General features: G+C 43.3%; 1 protein-coding gene across 4 annotated transcripts in view; it reads left to right on the top strand.

Annotated features, from left to right (window-relative positions):
- GRID2IP (Grid2 interacting protein) overlaps window positions 1-17,089 on the top strand; it is a 116,071-nt gene that overhangs the window by 5,686 nt on the left and 93,296 nt on the right. For all 4 annotated transcript variants that reach the window (XM_032778427.2, XM_032778423.2, XM_032778426.2 and 1 more), the window contains exon 2: window positions 13,969-14,561. In XM_032778427.2, the coding sequence (XP_032634318.1) occupies window positions 13,969-14,561 (593 nt within the window). The remainder of the gene's footprint in view (window positions 1-13,968; window positions 14,562-17,089) is intronic.

Here is a 17,089-nt window from a genome sequence, read left to right as displayed (position 1 = left end):
AATAGATTTATTTATTGAAGGGAAAAAAACAAATGATCCAGTCTGACCAGAAAACCTTGATCTGAGGCATGCATCTGCTTCATCCCCACATCCCTGGAATACCTGTTCCAACACTGCACTATGTAATAATGGCATTCAGGACAAGTTATTTCCTTGGGTCTGAAGAAAAGCAAGGTGTAAGCTCAAAGGTTGTTTCTCTCATCAACAGAAGTTAGTCCCATAAAAGATATTACCTCACAGAACCTGTCTCTCTAATAACCTGGGACCAATACAGTTATAACACCAGGCCATGTTACTTATAGTTCAGTGGCAATGGAAATTGTAGAGAAGCCCTGCAAAATGGTAGGTTAATAATCCAGTGAGTGAACTGGTTGGTAATGATGCTGTGATTTATAATCTAATAATGTCCCTTTAAGCATTCAGAGTCCATAACTGAGATCTCTTTGACTGCAATGTATTACTAGTGCAATAGCAAAGCCCAAGTATTTTCCCCAAATCAACCTCCCTGCTGTTGGAAGCTCTCCCCAATTCCCACTTGTTGTGCACAGCTCATGAGAACTAGACAATAAGAGCTGCCATACTGGGTCAGACCAATGGTCCAATTAGCCCAGCATACTGTCTCTGACAGTGAATATGGCTTCCAGGGAGTGTACAGAATATGGCAATTACAGAGTGACCCACCCGTGCCTTTCACTCCAAGTACTGCCTATGTGATTGTCAGAAAACCTTCCGAGAGTCCTAGATATATGCACTTCCTACTTGATCCACTTCCTTGCTTGCAGAAACCCTCACACATCACACCTGGTGTGGGCTTCCTGCTTCATCTACCTACTGCTCCTGCCAGAAACCCTCCCAGATCCCCCAACACTTGTCTCCCAACTGCTGAAAAGCCTCTCTAATCTATCTCCTGGCCTGTGCTTTCTATTTTACCTACTTTCTCTCAGTCAGAAACTTGCCCTGACCCCCTGGATGTGTACTGTCTTTTTGACCCACTTCTCTGCTCCTGGTTCCAACCCCTAGATGGGTAGAGTGGCAGCCAGGAGTACATGTGTGGGGAAAAAGCAACAAAGAGTCCTGTGGCACCTTATAGACCAGGAGTTCTCAGACTGGGGTCGGGACCCTTCCAGGGGTCCCGAGGTTATTACATGGGGGTTGCAAGCTGTCAGCCTCCACCCCAAACCCCACTTTGCCTCCAGCATTTATAATAGTATTAAATATATTTAAAAGTGTTTTTAATTTATAAGGGTGGGGGGTTGCACTCAGAGGCTTGCTATGTGAAAGAAGTCACCAGTACAAAAGTTTGAGAACCACTGTTATAGACTAATAGATATAATGTGCCACTGGACTTTTTGTAGCTTTTTACAGATCCAGACTAACACGACTACCCCTCTGATGTGTGGGGAAGAGTTTCCTGAAAGGGAAATAAGGGTTTTTTGTCATGGAAGGAGGCAAGATCAACAGTTGGGGTTGATGAGTCAAGGATCTTTGAGGTAGGGGAAGAGGAAGGGATGAAGAATCCCCCAGTGTAGTTTATCACTAAGGTTTAATGAGAGGAAAGGTAGACAAATATAAGAAGAGTGCAGCAGCCATCCACATATAACAAGAATCATGAGACAGGGTTATGAGAGGCTGCAAAGATTACAGCTGGTTGTTGCAATTGGATAAGCCTCAAGTACTGAGACTCTCCTAATAACCCCCTTTCAGATGGCTCAGGCTGGTTTTGGAGCTGGGGGACCCTGACTTCTAACTATCTGCTTAATACTGACTCCATTTGTGTTATTTCTTTTTATAGAACATCATGAGAATGGCTGCTGAGAGGTTAAACCAAGACAAGGCCAGAAAGTGACTGGAGCTGCCCTTGTCCAGCTGACCTAAACAGTAGAGAGAGTTCAGCTCCCAACACATACCTGTGTTTCCTTCCTTTGAACTAAGAATCTGAGATCATTAAATGTTAATTCTGGGCCTTTAAGGAGTCATTGATCCCCTGGAGAGAAAGCAGAATCCAGACTAGTGCAGAATGAAGTTTAATGTAGGAGGAAAGCCTTATTTTTAAAAGGAAAAATGCCTCTCTATAGTCTCTTCTTAGATCTCAGAATACAAAGTGTACAGTGCTCATTTTATATTATTATTTTAATTATAAATATTTGCACTGTAAAAATGATAAAAGAAATAGCATTTTTCAATTCACCTTATACAAGTACCATAATGCAATCTCTTTGTCCTGAAAGTGCAATTTACAAATATAGATTTTTTTTTGTTACACAACTGCACTCGAAAACATAACAATGTAAAACTTTAGAGCCCACAAGTCCATGGAGTCTTACTTCTTATTCAGCCAATCGCAAAGACAAACACGTTTGTTCCCATTTACAGGAGGTAATGCTGCCTGCTTCTTATTTACAGTGTCACCTGAAAGTGAAAACAGGCATTCACATGGCACTCTGGTAGCTGGCATTGCAAAGTATTTACGTGCCAGAAATGCTAAAAATTCATATGCTTTGGCCACCATCGAGAGGACATGCTTGCATGCTGATGATGCTTGTTAAAAAAAGCATGTGTTAATTAAATTAGCGACTGAATTCCTTGAGGGAGAATTGTATGTCTCCTGCTCTGTTTTATCCACATTCTGCCATATATTTCATGTTCTAGCAGTCTCGGATGATGACCCAGCACATGTTGTTCATTTTAAGAACACTTTCACAGCAGATTTGACAAAACACAAAGAAGATACCAATGTGAGATTTCTAAAGCTAACTGCAGCAATAAGAATCTAAAGTGCCTTCTAAAATCTGAGAGGGATGAGGTGTGGCGCATGCTTTCAAAAGTCTTAAAAGAGCAACGCTCAGATGTAGAAACTTAAAAAAGCAGCGCTCAGAAGCCAAACCACCAAAAAAAGAAAATCAATCTTCTGCAGGTGGCATCTACTCAGATGATGAAAATGAACGTGTGTCAGTCCACACTGCTTTGGATTGTTATCAAGCAGAACCCATCATCAGCATGGAAACATATCTCTGGAATGGTGGTTGAAGCATGAAGGGACATATGAATCTTTAGCACATCTGGAACGTAAATATCTTGTGACGCTGGCTACAACAGTGCCATGTTAATGCCTATTCTCACTTTCAGGTGACATTGTAAACAAGATGTGGGCAGTATTATCTCCTGAAACTGTAAACAAACTTGTTTGTCTGAGCAATTGGTTGAACAAAAAGTAGGACTGAGTGGACTTGTAGGCTCTAAAATTTTACATTGTTTTGTTTTTGAATGCAGTTTTTTTGTACATAATTCTACATTTGTAAGTTAAATTTTCATGATAAAGAAATTGCACTACAGTACTCATATTAGGTAAATTAAAAATACTATTTTTTATTTTTTACAGTGCAAATATTTGTAGTAAAAAATAAATAGAAAGTGAGCACTGTACACTTTGTATTCTGTGTTGTAACTGAAATCAATATTTGAAAATGTAGAAAACATCCCAAAATATTTAAAGAAATGGTATTTTTATTATTTAACAGTGTGATTAATCACACGATTAATCACGATTCATTTTTTTAATTGCTTGACAGCCCTAATTGTGATTAATTTTTTTAATCATGCAATTAATCATGATTAATTTTTTTAGTTGCTTGACAGCCCTAGTGTAAATACATGTTTGGGTCTCAGATTCTCAAAGATTCCCATTGAATTTCCTTCTGATCACTGTGCACTGCTAGATGGATCCAGAAAGCTGAGGTCACCTGGAAATGCTGATACCCAAGGGGAAAGATTGTGTGTAACACAGATATATGGTATGTGCTATTCTTTGCGTTTGTTGAAAAAGTAGCATAGAATTCATCTGATTTGCTGCCTCCACTTTCCTGCAGCTTTCTTAGGAGAAACATTTTCTTAAGCAAATAACCCTTTGGCTTCTGTAGGAGCTATGAGATGTATCTCCACTGCTTGTACAGTGCTTCTGCAGTCACCAAAGTATTGTATCTGCTGTATACCCATGGAGTTAAAACAGGGATGAATTTAATTCACTGTTTAAGGGGAGCAGCATCTTCCCGTGCAAATACATTGGAGGTTGCTTCCTAAATTCTCCCCTGGTTTACATCTATCTAAGGTTTAAACTGGTTAAAGCTTTAAGAGCCTGAGAATTTTCTTCTTGTTCCAAGCATGGTGACAGTGTTAGCTGAAATCGCTCCTGTGCCTGCCCGGCACACTTTGTACTCCTGTTCTCCAGAAAGCTCTTTGGGCCGGCTTGCTGATGAATGGCTTATTAGGTTACTGTACTCGGATAGAATTTGCCATAGAAACACAGGTAGTTGTCACCAGTGTGTAACCAATCCAAAAGCTTTGAAGCTGTTGCGATGGTCTTGTCCGGTAATTTTCCGTATTCCAATCTGCTACTGGCTAGACCCTGTGAAGAAGAGGTAAGCCTTGCATGGTCTGCTTTCATACTGAGAGTAAAATAATTCTTCTAGTCAGAGAGAACTTCAGAATGCTGGAAGGTAATTTTTTGGGGCAATAGAAACCAGTTCACTGATAAATTCCTGACAAGGAAAGTGCCAAAGTAAAATTGGAGGAGACAGAAAATGCAGCAAAAATATTAGTTGAAGGCATCGCCTATCCCAAAGTGTAACCCAAAGGTATGGTGTGGTGTCCTGTAGGCTACAATGCAGCCCACAGTCATTTTGTTCCTGTTATAGAGGGAGGACAAAGCTAAGGAACCACAGGTTCTTACTGCTGGTGGATTCAACCAACTAGCAAGTTTTGTTCATTGATTCAAGTGCGAGAAGATGTTCTGGGTGTGTGTATTTCTTTGTGATGTTATTTGTATGTACAGTTTAGGCCCGGTCCTTGCTCCCCTGAAGAATTATTAATGGGACCCTTGGTTGGGCATGGTTCGGGAGCCTTGGTTTAAGTCTAATTTAGGTTGTAAGATCCTCGGGGCAGGGACTGCAAAGTGCCATGCACTGCTATACAGCTGGCTAAATAAATAGGAATAATTGTAGGAATACCACAGAGCCACCAAGGCTGCATGCTGGCACAGATGCAGCAGCTTGATATTATTTTGGGGACTCTCAGATAAAAAAAGTCACCTGCTAAATATAATAATATTAGGATGGGTTTGAATCTGAAGTAGGTAAAGATAATTTAATCCAAAGGCTGCGCTGAGCAATCACCACATACCAGGCTGTCTCATCTAGAAGTTTGGATGATGGTGTATTAGGAAACAAAATGAGTCTTCTTTCTGATCCAGAGTTTTAGCCTTTAGCTCAGAGATCTTTTACTATTACTAATTCCTGTGGAAGCTCTGTTTGCAGACCAAAGGCCAGAGTTCAGTGTCAAGCCCGTGTCTGGTGCTTTAAATTACCCAATTACATTGAAAATTTATTGACAAAGGAGACGAAGTTTTTTTGACATGCTAAAAAAGGAAATCCATCACAATTATTGACCTTTCATTCATATTGAGTGGGTTTAATAGCTAAAGAAATTTTCTCCAAGAATTCCTGTTTTTATTTCTGTGTCACCACCAGAGGGCAGTGAATACACCAGCTGGTGCTCCAAGTCAAGATTTTTTTTACCAGCTGAAACAAAACAAATTTTCTGTTATGGATTTTTTTAAAAGGGGGTCCCACAAATCAGAGAGGCTTTCCTCTTGCAATCCCAGTGTATTTTGGTCTTTTCTCTCTATTCTGCAGGTATCTGGATGGACATGGTAAGACTAGTTGGTTTTGTTGTTTACACAAGAGCTGTCACCAGGTGCTATGTTCTTCATAGTCTTAATAAGGCCAATTATAAGCTATAAGGGTTTCTAGCTCTTCCCTAATCAATAACACCCATGCCATGTTAACTAGACATGCTGCAGGTGCCTGACAAACATTGGGGTGTCTCTGATCGTACTGGTGCAGAAATGGGAGCAGTTCTGTACTAGAAATTTTTCCTTTATTTTTGATATTGTGTGATTTTGGTGGTGGTGAAAGTGAGGAGCTGGAAGAGCTAAGCATATGGAGGAGAGAGGCTGTGCAAACTCCTGCTCACGGCTCTGCCAGTGCATCTCAGTCCTGAATTGGATCATCCCCTGCTATTTCAGCCATTGGGTCCCCCCTTCAACTTTGCCAGTGAACTTCAATCCTAACCTGCAGCCCCCAGTGTTAATCCAGTCATGAGTCCTCACAGTTCTGCAAATTAACCTTAGTTCAGACCTGCAGCACCAATGACTATTGGAGATTTAGTCAAGTATTCCCTGTGAGCTCTACCCAGGCACCCCAATTCTGCTTTATAGCACCTTATTTTATACTAGTCCTGGGTTCCTCAATTTCCATTCATTTCTGCCAGGATACTAGTCTGCCACACACTTTGCTGTTTCAGCCGCTGTCTCAGTTTCTTCAGAGAAGAGACTAACAGTTTGCTGAACTGTGCTAAATAGTGTACTTTGTGATGTAAGCAAATGCCTGTCGGGAACTAGGCTGAGACACCCCTCCCCTGCAACTCTTCACATCTGTGATCTTCCCATAGCTCAGCATTTCTACCATGATCTAGATCCCTTATCAGCTTCCTCCATTCCCTGATCAAGAGAAGTTAAATTTGCACCTGGTAATATGGCAGCCAGTGTAGGAATCAGCAGCAAACTGGGTGGGATTATGGAAGGGGAGAGTAAGGGGCACAGTAGAAACGCATAGACAGACAACACTGCTAGAGGAGAGTAGGAATGTACATTGGCCAGTTAGCAGAGTGAGAAGTCAGTCATTAGCCTTTGATGTTAAATGCTGCCTTGTCCTGCTCTAGACATCCTGCAACAGTGACAATATTTAATGTAGAAGGAAGAGTGTAGTCAGGAAGTAAACACACAGACAATCCTCCAGGAGATAAAGCTGCTGTTTGCTGCTGATTTTCTGTGCCTGGCCAGAGGCTGAAGAGACTGGAGCTGCATTAAAATGGATTAGGGGCACATATGCAGTGTTGTTGTTGCCGTGGCGGTCCCAGGATATTAGAGAGACAACATGAGTGAGGTAATATCTTTTATTGGACCAACTTCTGTTGGTGAGAGAGACCAGCTTTTGAGCTTACGCAGACCTCTTCTTCAGTTCTGGGAAATGTATACAATGTCCCAGGTAAATACAAGGTTGCACATATCACAGAAACCAGGAAGGACCAGAATCAATAGGAACTCCAGCCATTAGCTAGAAACAAGGGAGACATCTCAGATTGGGCAAAATGATTGGCATGAAGTATAGCTCATGGAATGCCAAGAGGAGTTGGTCCTGAGGTGATGCACTATGACACTGCCTATGAAGAGAGAGGGGTATCTGAGTGGACTGCTGCACAGCTGGAGCTTTCAATGGCCACAAGATATCGAGAATTTCGTCTCAAGACGTACACAACTGGTGAAGAGTAGACAGATGTGTGGGAATCTTACATCTTCCTCTGAGACATATGGTACTGGCCACTGTTGGAGACAGGATAGTGGACTAGATGGACCTTGGATCTGATCTAGTCTGGCAATCCCTGTATTCACTAAATTATGAGTGGAATTGTTCACTATTTAATTCTGAGCAATTTTATGCCCCTGCATGTAAACAGCTCTGCTCAAAAATGGGTTGTTTTTTGGTTTGATAACAGGGCCTATTTTTGCACCCCCAAATACATCAGAGGAAGAAAATATTTTTGGAAAAACATGTCTTCTTGAGTTCATGCCAAATGAGAAAAAATCCTCCTATTCTGAACAGCTTCACGTTTTTTGTGAATATTTTGTACACTTTATTGCAGTCAGTCACACATCTGAAAAGATCAAATATTATCCCTCCTGATTAAGGATGTAGAAAAGCTTACTGACTGAATGGGGCAAATTTTCAGATAAGCCTCAACCCATCCTCTAAAATTAGAACATAAAATGGCCATACTGAATCAGACCAAAGATCTATCTACCTCAGTATCCTGTATTCCAACAGTGACCAATGCCAGGTGCCCCAGAGGGAATGAACAGAACAGGTAATCATCAAGTGATTCATCCCCTGTTGCCCATTCCCAGCTTCTGGCAAACAGAGGCTAGGGATACCATCCCTGCCCATCCTGGCTAATAGCCATTGATGGACCTATCCTCCATGAATTTATCTAGTTCTTTTTTGAACTCTGTTATAGTCTTGGCCTTCACAACATCCTCTGGCAAAGAGTTCCACAGGTTAACTGTGCACTGTGTGAAGAAATACTTCCTTTTGTTTGGTTTAAACTTGCTGCCTATTAATTTCCTTTGGTGGCCCCCTAGTTCTAGTGTTATGAGAAGGAGTAAATAACACTTCCTTATTTACTTTCTCCACACCAGAATTAGTAGGGCAGTTTTTACTCTTAGGTATTTGTATGCACAATTTTTCATGCTTAATATTTGCATGAGCAAAAAAGTAAAGTATTTATGTTCAAGCTGCATTTGTGTGTTCAGAGTGAGTAGTCAGACATCTAACTACCTGACTTAGGTACACAAGTATAACTTGCGCGCACACAGTATTTTGCATATGCAGAATGTTCCACATGAAAAATTGTGCATGCATAAACTTGGGCTGTGTGTACATCTGTGTGTCTGTGAACCCAAATGAGACAGGGAAGACAGGGTTTGCTGGGAATTCTGTGAGAGAACCTAAGCTGTCTGGGTCTCTAGTCCCATTTCCAGATTTGAGAGGTTCAGATACTTTCCACATAAACATTTCTTTGGGCTGCTTTTCTTGTTCAGATTTCCAGTGTCCATGCTTCACAGCCCATCATTATTTCTGTTTCCCTTTGGTTTTGCATTTGTGTAGATGGGGGCAAAAGTAACAGTAAAAGCACACACATGTTTATATTGGGAAGTGTTTGGCTCCTTGTGCATATGATGGATAAACTGATTTGTTGTAAAAGTAATGATTGCTGTGGAATCAAGAAAGAGAAGGTGAGAGGGGACGGATGCTTATGAATGTTAGAGCAGCAACACATTTATGGCCATTAACAAATACAATTAGAGATGGAAAAGACCTACAGAGCATCACAACCATACCAGAGCAAGGTAGCATTGTTGCCCTATTGTGTCCTCTCCAAGGCTTTATCCTGTCAAGTTTCAAGTTTCACAAGTAATGGGGGTCTCACCTGTTCCCTTGGGAGACTATTCCAGTCCCTTCTGGATGTCACCATTGGGCAGTTGCTCCTGATATTCAGCCCCATTAGCACATAAAACAGAAGAAAGTCCTGCTGTGTGGTTCCTAATGGGATGTAATATCCCTCCCCCAGATTTCTACCCCAGGCCTCAGCTCCTGCTGGTGCCACAGCAGGAGGCATAATACCTTAAAATCTTTTAGCTTGCTAAGCCCAGGAATCCTGAAATGCTGAGGAAGCAAAGGAGAAAATCAGAAGACAGCAGCTTAATATTCAGTCCATGTTATCTCACATTTCCCTGCCTTTCTGGCCCTCTGTGTCCAACTCTCTCAGCCATTCCAAGCCAGGAGAATGGCTACTGGTTTCTTTGCATGGGGGCCGAGTATGAATAGGAAGTAGGAAACACAGTTCTGAGTACACTCTTTAGCCTAGATCTCGGCAGTCATCCGAGTGAGGTGCTTTTCTGTGTGCCAGATATGTAACGGTGCATTTCTACTCAGCACAATATCCCTGATTTTCTCCCCAGCACAGCTGGTTGCATGACCAGGCCAGGACAGTGATTCTGGCCATTCTCTAGCTCTGTATTTGTGCTGCTTTGACATCCCATAGTTGTCTATTTTGATTTGCTAGTGTGGGTAGTAGACAGGGCTGGTGCAACCCATTAGGTGACCTAGGCGGTTGCCTAGGGCACTAGCATTTAGGGGGCGGCATTTCGGGTCCTTTAGCGGCGACTGCGGCGGCCAGATCTTCGGCCGCCCCTATCGTCGTCAGCATTTAGGCGGAGAGACCTGGGGCAGAGGGGTGCAGGGATGGCCACCTGCAGCAAGTAAGGTGGAGGCAGCACTCAGGGTAACTCCCCACCCAAGCTCACTTCTGCTCCGCCTCCTCCCTTGAGCACACCACCCCGCTCTGCTTCTCTTCCTCCCAGGCTTGTGGCGCCAAACAGCTGATTGGCACTGCGAGCCTGGGAGGCAGGAGAGGTGGAGCGGCGACGGCATGCTCGGGGAGGAGGAGGAGCAGGAGCAGGAGCAGAGGTGAGCTGGGGCAGGGAGCTGCCGCACGGCTCCCTGGGCCGGGAGGAGCTGCTGCAGGGGGGGTGCCTCAGAGCGGAAGAGGGGAGCGGCTGCGGGGGGGTGTGCCTCAGGGCGGAGGGTGGGGAGCTGCCCCAGGGGTTGTGCCTTAGGGTGGAGGGCTGCCACAGAGCTCGGGGGGGCGAGCACAAGGTGGAAGTTTTGCCTAGGGCACGAAACATCCTTGCACCCACCCTGGTAGTAGATTTCCCTGCTTGGGCTCTAATCCATTTTAACTTCAAATTCTAATTCCACTTATAGGTCTTCAGTCTCAGGTCAGCGTGAGACAAAGCCTTTACTAACACTGTAATCAGTCTGCAGTTCTCTTTGGGGTGACAGTGAGATTAAACAGAGTAAGAAAAATATCCATGAAGCTAACACGCAGCATTTTGAGGGGAACTTCTTCTGTTCCAAGGAGACTGGAAGGTCATTTTAGTGGCAGTTTGTTGTGGTAGTGAGTGGGGAAAAATGAAACCGTGCTAGAATGAATATCTCTTTATACTGCTGATCTCAACACTTTCACCGCTAAGGTGCCTTACATAAGTGTTTAGCCAGTTCAATCACTATTGTGGACCTTAAGGGAAAAAAAAATAGCGTATAGGCTATTCTTCCCCAGTGAAGTGCACCTTGAATGCTGGATTGTGGATATAGCAGCTTATCAGACCTGGCTGTCTGAAGGAGTAAAAAGAATTTGTGTGGATCAGTGGTATGTGCTTCTGAAGGAATGAGAATGAAGACAGTCCTGAAACCTCAGGAGGACAAACATGACCTTTGTGAGAGCCTGGCTGGCCTGCCTCAGAGGGCCACAGATTTCTGTAAGTCTTTTCTCATATCACAGATTCATAGAAGTTAGAGCTGGAAAAGACCTACTGTAGGTTGTCATCTGGTCCATCTCCCTTTATCCAAAGCAGCATTGTTCCCTAGTACATAATCTCTCTTTTCAGATGTCCAGCCTGAAGTCTGTCTCTCTGCTTATATGGCCCTTGTCTGGGGTCTCCAAACTTCCCTTAGGGAGCTCACTCCACAACCTAATAGCTCTCCTGATATTCAGCCTAAATTTTCCTTTGCTTAATTTTACCCCGTCAATCACAGGCTTGTTCCACCCTTATTATGCTCTCTCCTGGACATTTTCACCTGTCCAATGCTCACAGACAATTGTTATCTCTCTCCTTTAGTTACTGCTTGTTGTTTAGTTCTTTTAATATTCCTTTGTAAAACAATCCTCCCAATTCCCTTTACAGCACAGCTTCAAGTAGCTATTTGCAGTAGCAGATCCAGACGGTGATTATTAATATAGGTTTCTATAGTAATGGATCTCTCCCTCTCCCCCCACTATCCTTTTCCCCTGTGAACAAGCTGCTCCATGTCATCCCTGCCAAGAGGAGGAGGTTAGAGATATTTGTCTTTCACCTACTTGGATTTTAATAGGATATTAAAAATCTTGTAATCTCTTGCTGAATTCCAAATGATAAAAATGTAAGGAGGGCTCCTCAGGACTTCAGTGAGAAGAGAAAATGTAATTTTGTCACTAAAATTGGAGTTAGAAGAGTCAAGCTGGCCCGATAGTCATTGGGTGAAAGAACAGCTGAAATGATGATGCCATGGCTGCTTTCACACATACGCTTCTGTACTGGGGATGAGCGTGGACTGGACTAGGACTCTGACCATAAATGCAAAGGCAGAAGACAGTCACTTTGGGTGATAAATCAAGATACTATTTACACACCAACCCTGCCCCCGCTATTCTGAGTGAAAGGGCTTTTACAGATGAAGAGGTGACTGAAAATAATAGTTAAATAATGTGTAATAAATAAATCTGAGAGTAAACAGCATCTTCGTAGACAGGCTGGATCAAAGGAGAGCAAGTGAGTCTGTATGCAAATTATTTAGCGAGTATCAAAGGACAGTTAATAGATGTGCCTACAAATTATTTAGTGAATCCAGTGCAGCTGAGAAGGAGGTTCAAGGATGTTGCTCTGGAGTGTTTAAAGAAGCCTTGATGATCACATGTTCCAGTTTCCCCTTAAATGTGTGCTTCTTCCACAAACACTAATGGCTGGTGAGCTGACACTTCTTTCGTGGTTTGATCTTTCCCATTAAGTCAATGGGAGTTTTCCATTTGTCAGGCTCTCTGTAGTGGCTCATGACCTTGAGTGCCTGCCACAGGACAGACTGTCTAAAAGAGGGTAGACACCCCAAACTGGTGGTATGTTCTATAATTAGATTTCACCAAGCCTGTAACAACACATTTCAACTCTTGGGTCACTATAGCAATCTCATCATGGAGTCACAGACAGTCCCCTTAGACTCTCCAGTCTGTCTTGCCACTTGGCAAGCTGGATGTAGTGATAAATGGTCACTTACACCAAAAATCACAGAAAGTTCAGATTGCTTCCAGTCCCAAGAAACCAATCACATACCCCAGATCAACTGGTACCCTAGATCTTACACCAAAGACAACACCTGTAGCCAATCCTGTAATAAACTATCTAAAGTTTTATTAACTAGGAAAAAGAAAGAAGGGAGTTATTTACAGGTTAATGGAAACAAACATATACACAAAAATGAGTTGAATCTAAATCCTGAGAGTGACAGTTGTAATCGGTGAATACAAGATTCTTTCAGGGTGGACCCAGGCATAACCTTGGGGGAATCTCTGACTTCAGTTTGGTGTCTGTGGCCTGTGAGAGTTCAAACAGCAAAGAGATGGAAGACTTTCCTGTGTCTTTGATTTATTTCCTTCACTCAGCCTCCAAGTCCGTAGGATGAGCTTCCTTGCATGTAGCATTCCCAAGGTGCGATAGGGCCATTCACCAATTATTTGTATTGCAATGTTCCTTGATGGCCCATCTGATTTCGATAGTTCTTCTGGATGGGCTGGAGGAAACACCCTTCCCATCTGAGGTCACAAGTTTAGAGCAAACATTTTCAAAGTTGAAAAGCAAAACTTACATATTTCCTCGTAGCATGGAATACAAACATTACAAATAATCAGCATTATACAAACATTCAATAGACTCTAAACACTAACTACATTCTTATAAGACTAATACCTACGTTGAGCAACACATAAGTGAACTGATCTGGTCTCCAGTTCTGAGTATGCCAGTTCTTAGCTGATGCCTGCAGCCTGGGCAAGAGCTGGCACCTGGCCTGCCAGTATCACACCATTGATTTCAGTGGATGCAGAATCAGATCCTTTGTTCTTACTCATGCATCAGGCCTTTCATACATCCTCTTCTTAAATTCTGGGTTTACCCTTCATTATACTGAAAGTGGGTCAGTACCACATAAAGGGTGTTGCAGCTTACCTGGTCATGGCCAGACTGGTGCGAGTACAATGTCACCTTCCCCATGTGAAGCCCGTGAGTACTCACCCCAGCAGGATCTAGAGGATATGGCAAATTCTAATACAGATATGTTTGCAGTCACTGTGTAATGAGAAATATTTGTTATAGTAAGCCATTTTTAGTCATTTGTGTAACCTGGTTTTTACGGTGACATTACCAGGAATATGAAATGATGGCTTCACTACGCAGGTAAAAGACAGTTAGTTTGCTTCCAAAGGAAACAAAAGGACTAGACTAGAAGGATAAGGAGCAGTTTGTAGGGAGGGATAAAAAGGATCTTCTCCGCACCCTATCACGGGCATTTTCTTTCCAAAGGGATGAGAACGCAGAGCAGACTAGAATTCCCACCAGAGGGCATCCTATATAAATAACATCAGCTGGACCTAATGTTCTTACTGTATGGGAAACAATTTGACAACTTTTTTTCTTCTCTCTCTCTCCAGTTACAACCATGCCGGCTACCAATCAGGGGTGGCCCGAAGAGTTTGGGTTTAAAATAAGTGGAAATGGTCCTTGCTACATCCTTGCAGTAGAAGAAGGCAGCAGTGCTTATGTAGCTGGTCTTCAGCCAGGAGACCAGATCTTGGAGATAGAAGGCCAGCATGTTTCCGCCATGAACTGCGAGACTCTCATCAACCTAGCGAGGCAGTGTGAGAATGTGCCTCCCAGTATTGGAGTGGTCTCACGCATCCAGCAGATGCATGTCAATCCTGGCCCAGATGGAAAGTTTGGTTTCAGCCTGATGTGTAACAGTGGCAACGCCCTGCAAGTGGAGAGCGTAGCCCCAGACTCACCTGCTTCTGAGTGTGGAATCAAACCGGGAGACTACATGCTGGAAGTCAACGGGATCCCAGTGAAGCTTTATGAAGCAGCAGCTGCCATGATCAAATCCTGCCAAGGGAAGGCTCTGAGACTGGGGCTGCTGCGGCTTGGCCGGGTGCATAGATGGACCAGCAGCAATGTATGGGGATTTGTCCAAAACGCCGACACCATCCACCAAGAGAGAAAACAGAAGGCTCAGGAATTCAACAAGAAGGTAAAACCAAGGGTGCAGGGCCAGATGGCTGTCTAGCAGGGCACTGTGAGTCTGGCTAAAGCCAGGGAAGGGAAGGAGGCTGTGGTAAAAATGGCCAGATCCACATGTTCATAGATGATTGTTATTAGAGCATTTAGTGGAGCTCTTCACTCAAGGAAGGGGTGCACACAGAGTCAACACACAAAGTATTGTTCATGATTGAGCTCTACTAACAGAATCTGTCCAGTAACATCTTAGTAGATTTGGATAATATAGATCCTTGTTTTCCCTTTTCTCATGTACTGGGGTCACCGATGTTTGAGTTGAGTGAAACTGGGACACTTCTGGTCTCAGGAATTCAACTCCCCTGGAGTTTTACCATGAGCATTGGGTTTGTTCACAAAATGCAAAGACCAAAAGATCATATCCTCAGCCGGTGTAAATCAGGGTAGCTCCACTCAAGTCATTGAGTTTTATGTGATTTCCATATAAATCTGTCAGTCACTCCAGGTGTGCTCAAATATTGGGGGCCAGATTTGATTTGGGGCAGGGGCTCTGGGTTGCGGCTATTTCCTGGTCAAGGCTGGACCCCATATATTCATGCATAAACAAGGAGGACTTGCCTGGTGTCTTGATCATTTCCTGTTATTTCCTTCAACCGTGTAAGTCACAGGGAACCTCTGGATCTGACTTTCTCTTGCCACTTTTTGCTGAAGGCAGAGTCCTGACAGCCAAGCTGTGCCTTAGGCTCTCATTGCCTGCTACAGTTTTTCTGGTGTGTATAGTATTTTCAGTGCCAGGCAGAATGTTGGGGGCTGACTTTGGGCTGAGCGCTTCCATCTCCCATTGACTTCAGTTTGAGATGTGAGTTCTCTGAATGTCTGAAAATCAGGGGTATGCCACTCAGATCCAGCTGGAAAGGAGAATGTTCCTGTGCATGGATTCTATCTGTGCAGTGGAAGGGTTCACAGAGGCAAGTTTTGGGGACATTCTCTTTTACTGTTATCAAAAATGTCTTCAAAAGGAGAAGGGAGATGGTCTTGTGGGAGGAGCCTGATTTGTAAAGATGGTTTTGTGGTTAAAACATAGGCTTGGGAGTCAAGAGACTTGGGGCCAGATTTTGTTCTCATTTATAACTGTGTAAATTAGTGTGACCCTAATAGAAGTCAGTGGAGTTACAGTTGGATAAAACTTGGGTTAGTGAGAGTGGAATCAGGACTCTAGGGTTCTATATGCAGCTCTGCCATTGACCATCTGGATGGTGACCATAAGCAAATCACTTCCCCTTTCTTTCCCTCAGTTTCCCCATCATTTTACAGATGAGGATTGTGAGAATGAATTAATGTTTGCAAAGGGCGTTGAGATCTTTGGATGGAAGGCGAAGAGAAGAGCCAAGTATTATTAATTTTTCACCATGAAAACATAATTATTGTCAAGCGATTATCTGTAAGGTCAGATATCCTTCTCTTCAGTATCTAAATATTCATTTAGAGTTTTATCATATCAGCCTTTAAAAATTTAGCTCTTATTTTGCAGCAAAGGAAAAAAATCAAAGTAATTACAGCTTCATTGTGTTCCTGACGGTTACCCGGTGGGTAATTTGCCAAACTCATCACCTCTTGCTAATTATAAATTTGATCACAGTTGTTTCTTTAATCTACTTTCCATTTCAAAGTAACTTTTTAAAATATTGTTGTGAAATAACCGGGTTGTGTTTGTTGATCCCAAGCTGATAAGCACCAAGACATTAGTAAAGAGATGTGTCAGTATCAGCTGAATCTCGCTCTTCAGTCAAGCTTTAAATTAAGGGCTCACAAATATGCATTTAATTTATGATTCCAAAGGCAGTTCCACTGCGTGTTAGACAGATACCTGCTGATTATTGAGAATTAACAAATGGATGAAGGTGTTGGTCTGTTTTACTCTGTCTAATGCAATTGGATTAAACCACAGTAAATGTTTCTTGGATGATTGTCATTAAAATTAAGGAAGCAAGCACATTAATGATTTTGGAAAGGCTCTTCCTCATGCAACGTATGCCTGTAAGGTCAATGAGACCATTCATGGAAGTGGAGCTGGATTTAGCCATGTAGGTGTGGTCAGGGGAAGCTCTAGGTATTTTGCTGCCCCAAGCACGGCAGGCAGGCTGCCTTCAGCGGCTTGCCTGTGGGAGGTCCCCGGTCCTGTGAATTCGGCGGCAGCCTGCGGGATGTCCACCGAAGCCGTGGGACCAGTGGACCCTCCGCAGGCATGCTGCCGAAGGCAGCCTGCCTGCTGCTCTCGTGGTGACTGGCAGAGCACCCCCCGTGGCTTGCCGCCCCAGGCAAGCACTTGGCGTGCTGGTGCTTGGAGCCTGCCCTGGGTGTGGTTGCTGCATCTCTATGTAACTTTAATCAGTTTGCACTGCTTGCAAGCAGTAACCCCTCCACACATTTTGTTTCTGTACCAGCTCATCCAGCCTCTTGTTCCCCAGAGTGTTGAGAGGAAATGAGTTTGTAGAGCTTTGTGGGTTCCTGGTTTCAGGAACGAGAGTGTAATGGCTCTGATGT

Source organism: Chelonoidis abingdonii, chromosome 9, assembly GCF_003597395.2.
Source record: "Chelonoidis abingdonii isolate Lonesome George chromosome 9, CheloAbing_2.0, whole genome shotgun sequence".
In the NCBI taxonomy this organism is placed as follows: Eukaryota; Metazoa; Chordata; order Testudines; family Testudinidae; genus Chelonoidis; species Chelonoidis abingdonii.
The sequence above is the reverse complement of the archived record's forward strand: the minus strand, read 5'-3'. Positions and strand labels throughout refer to the sequence as shown.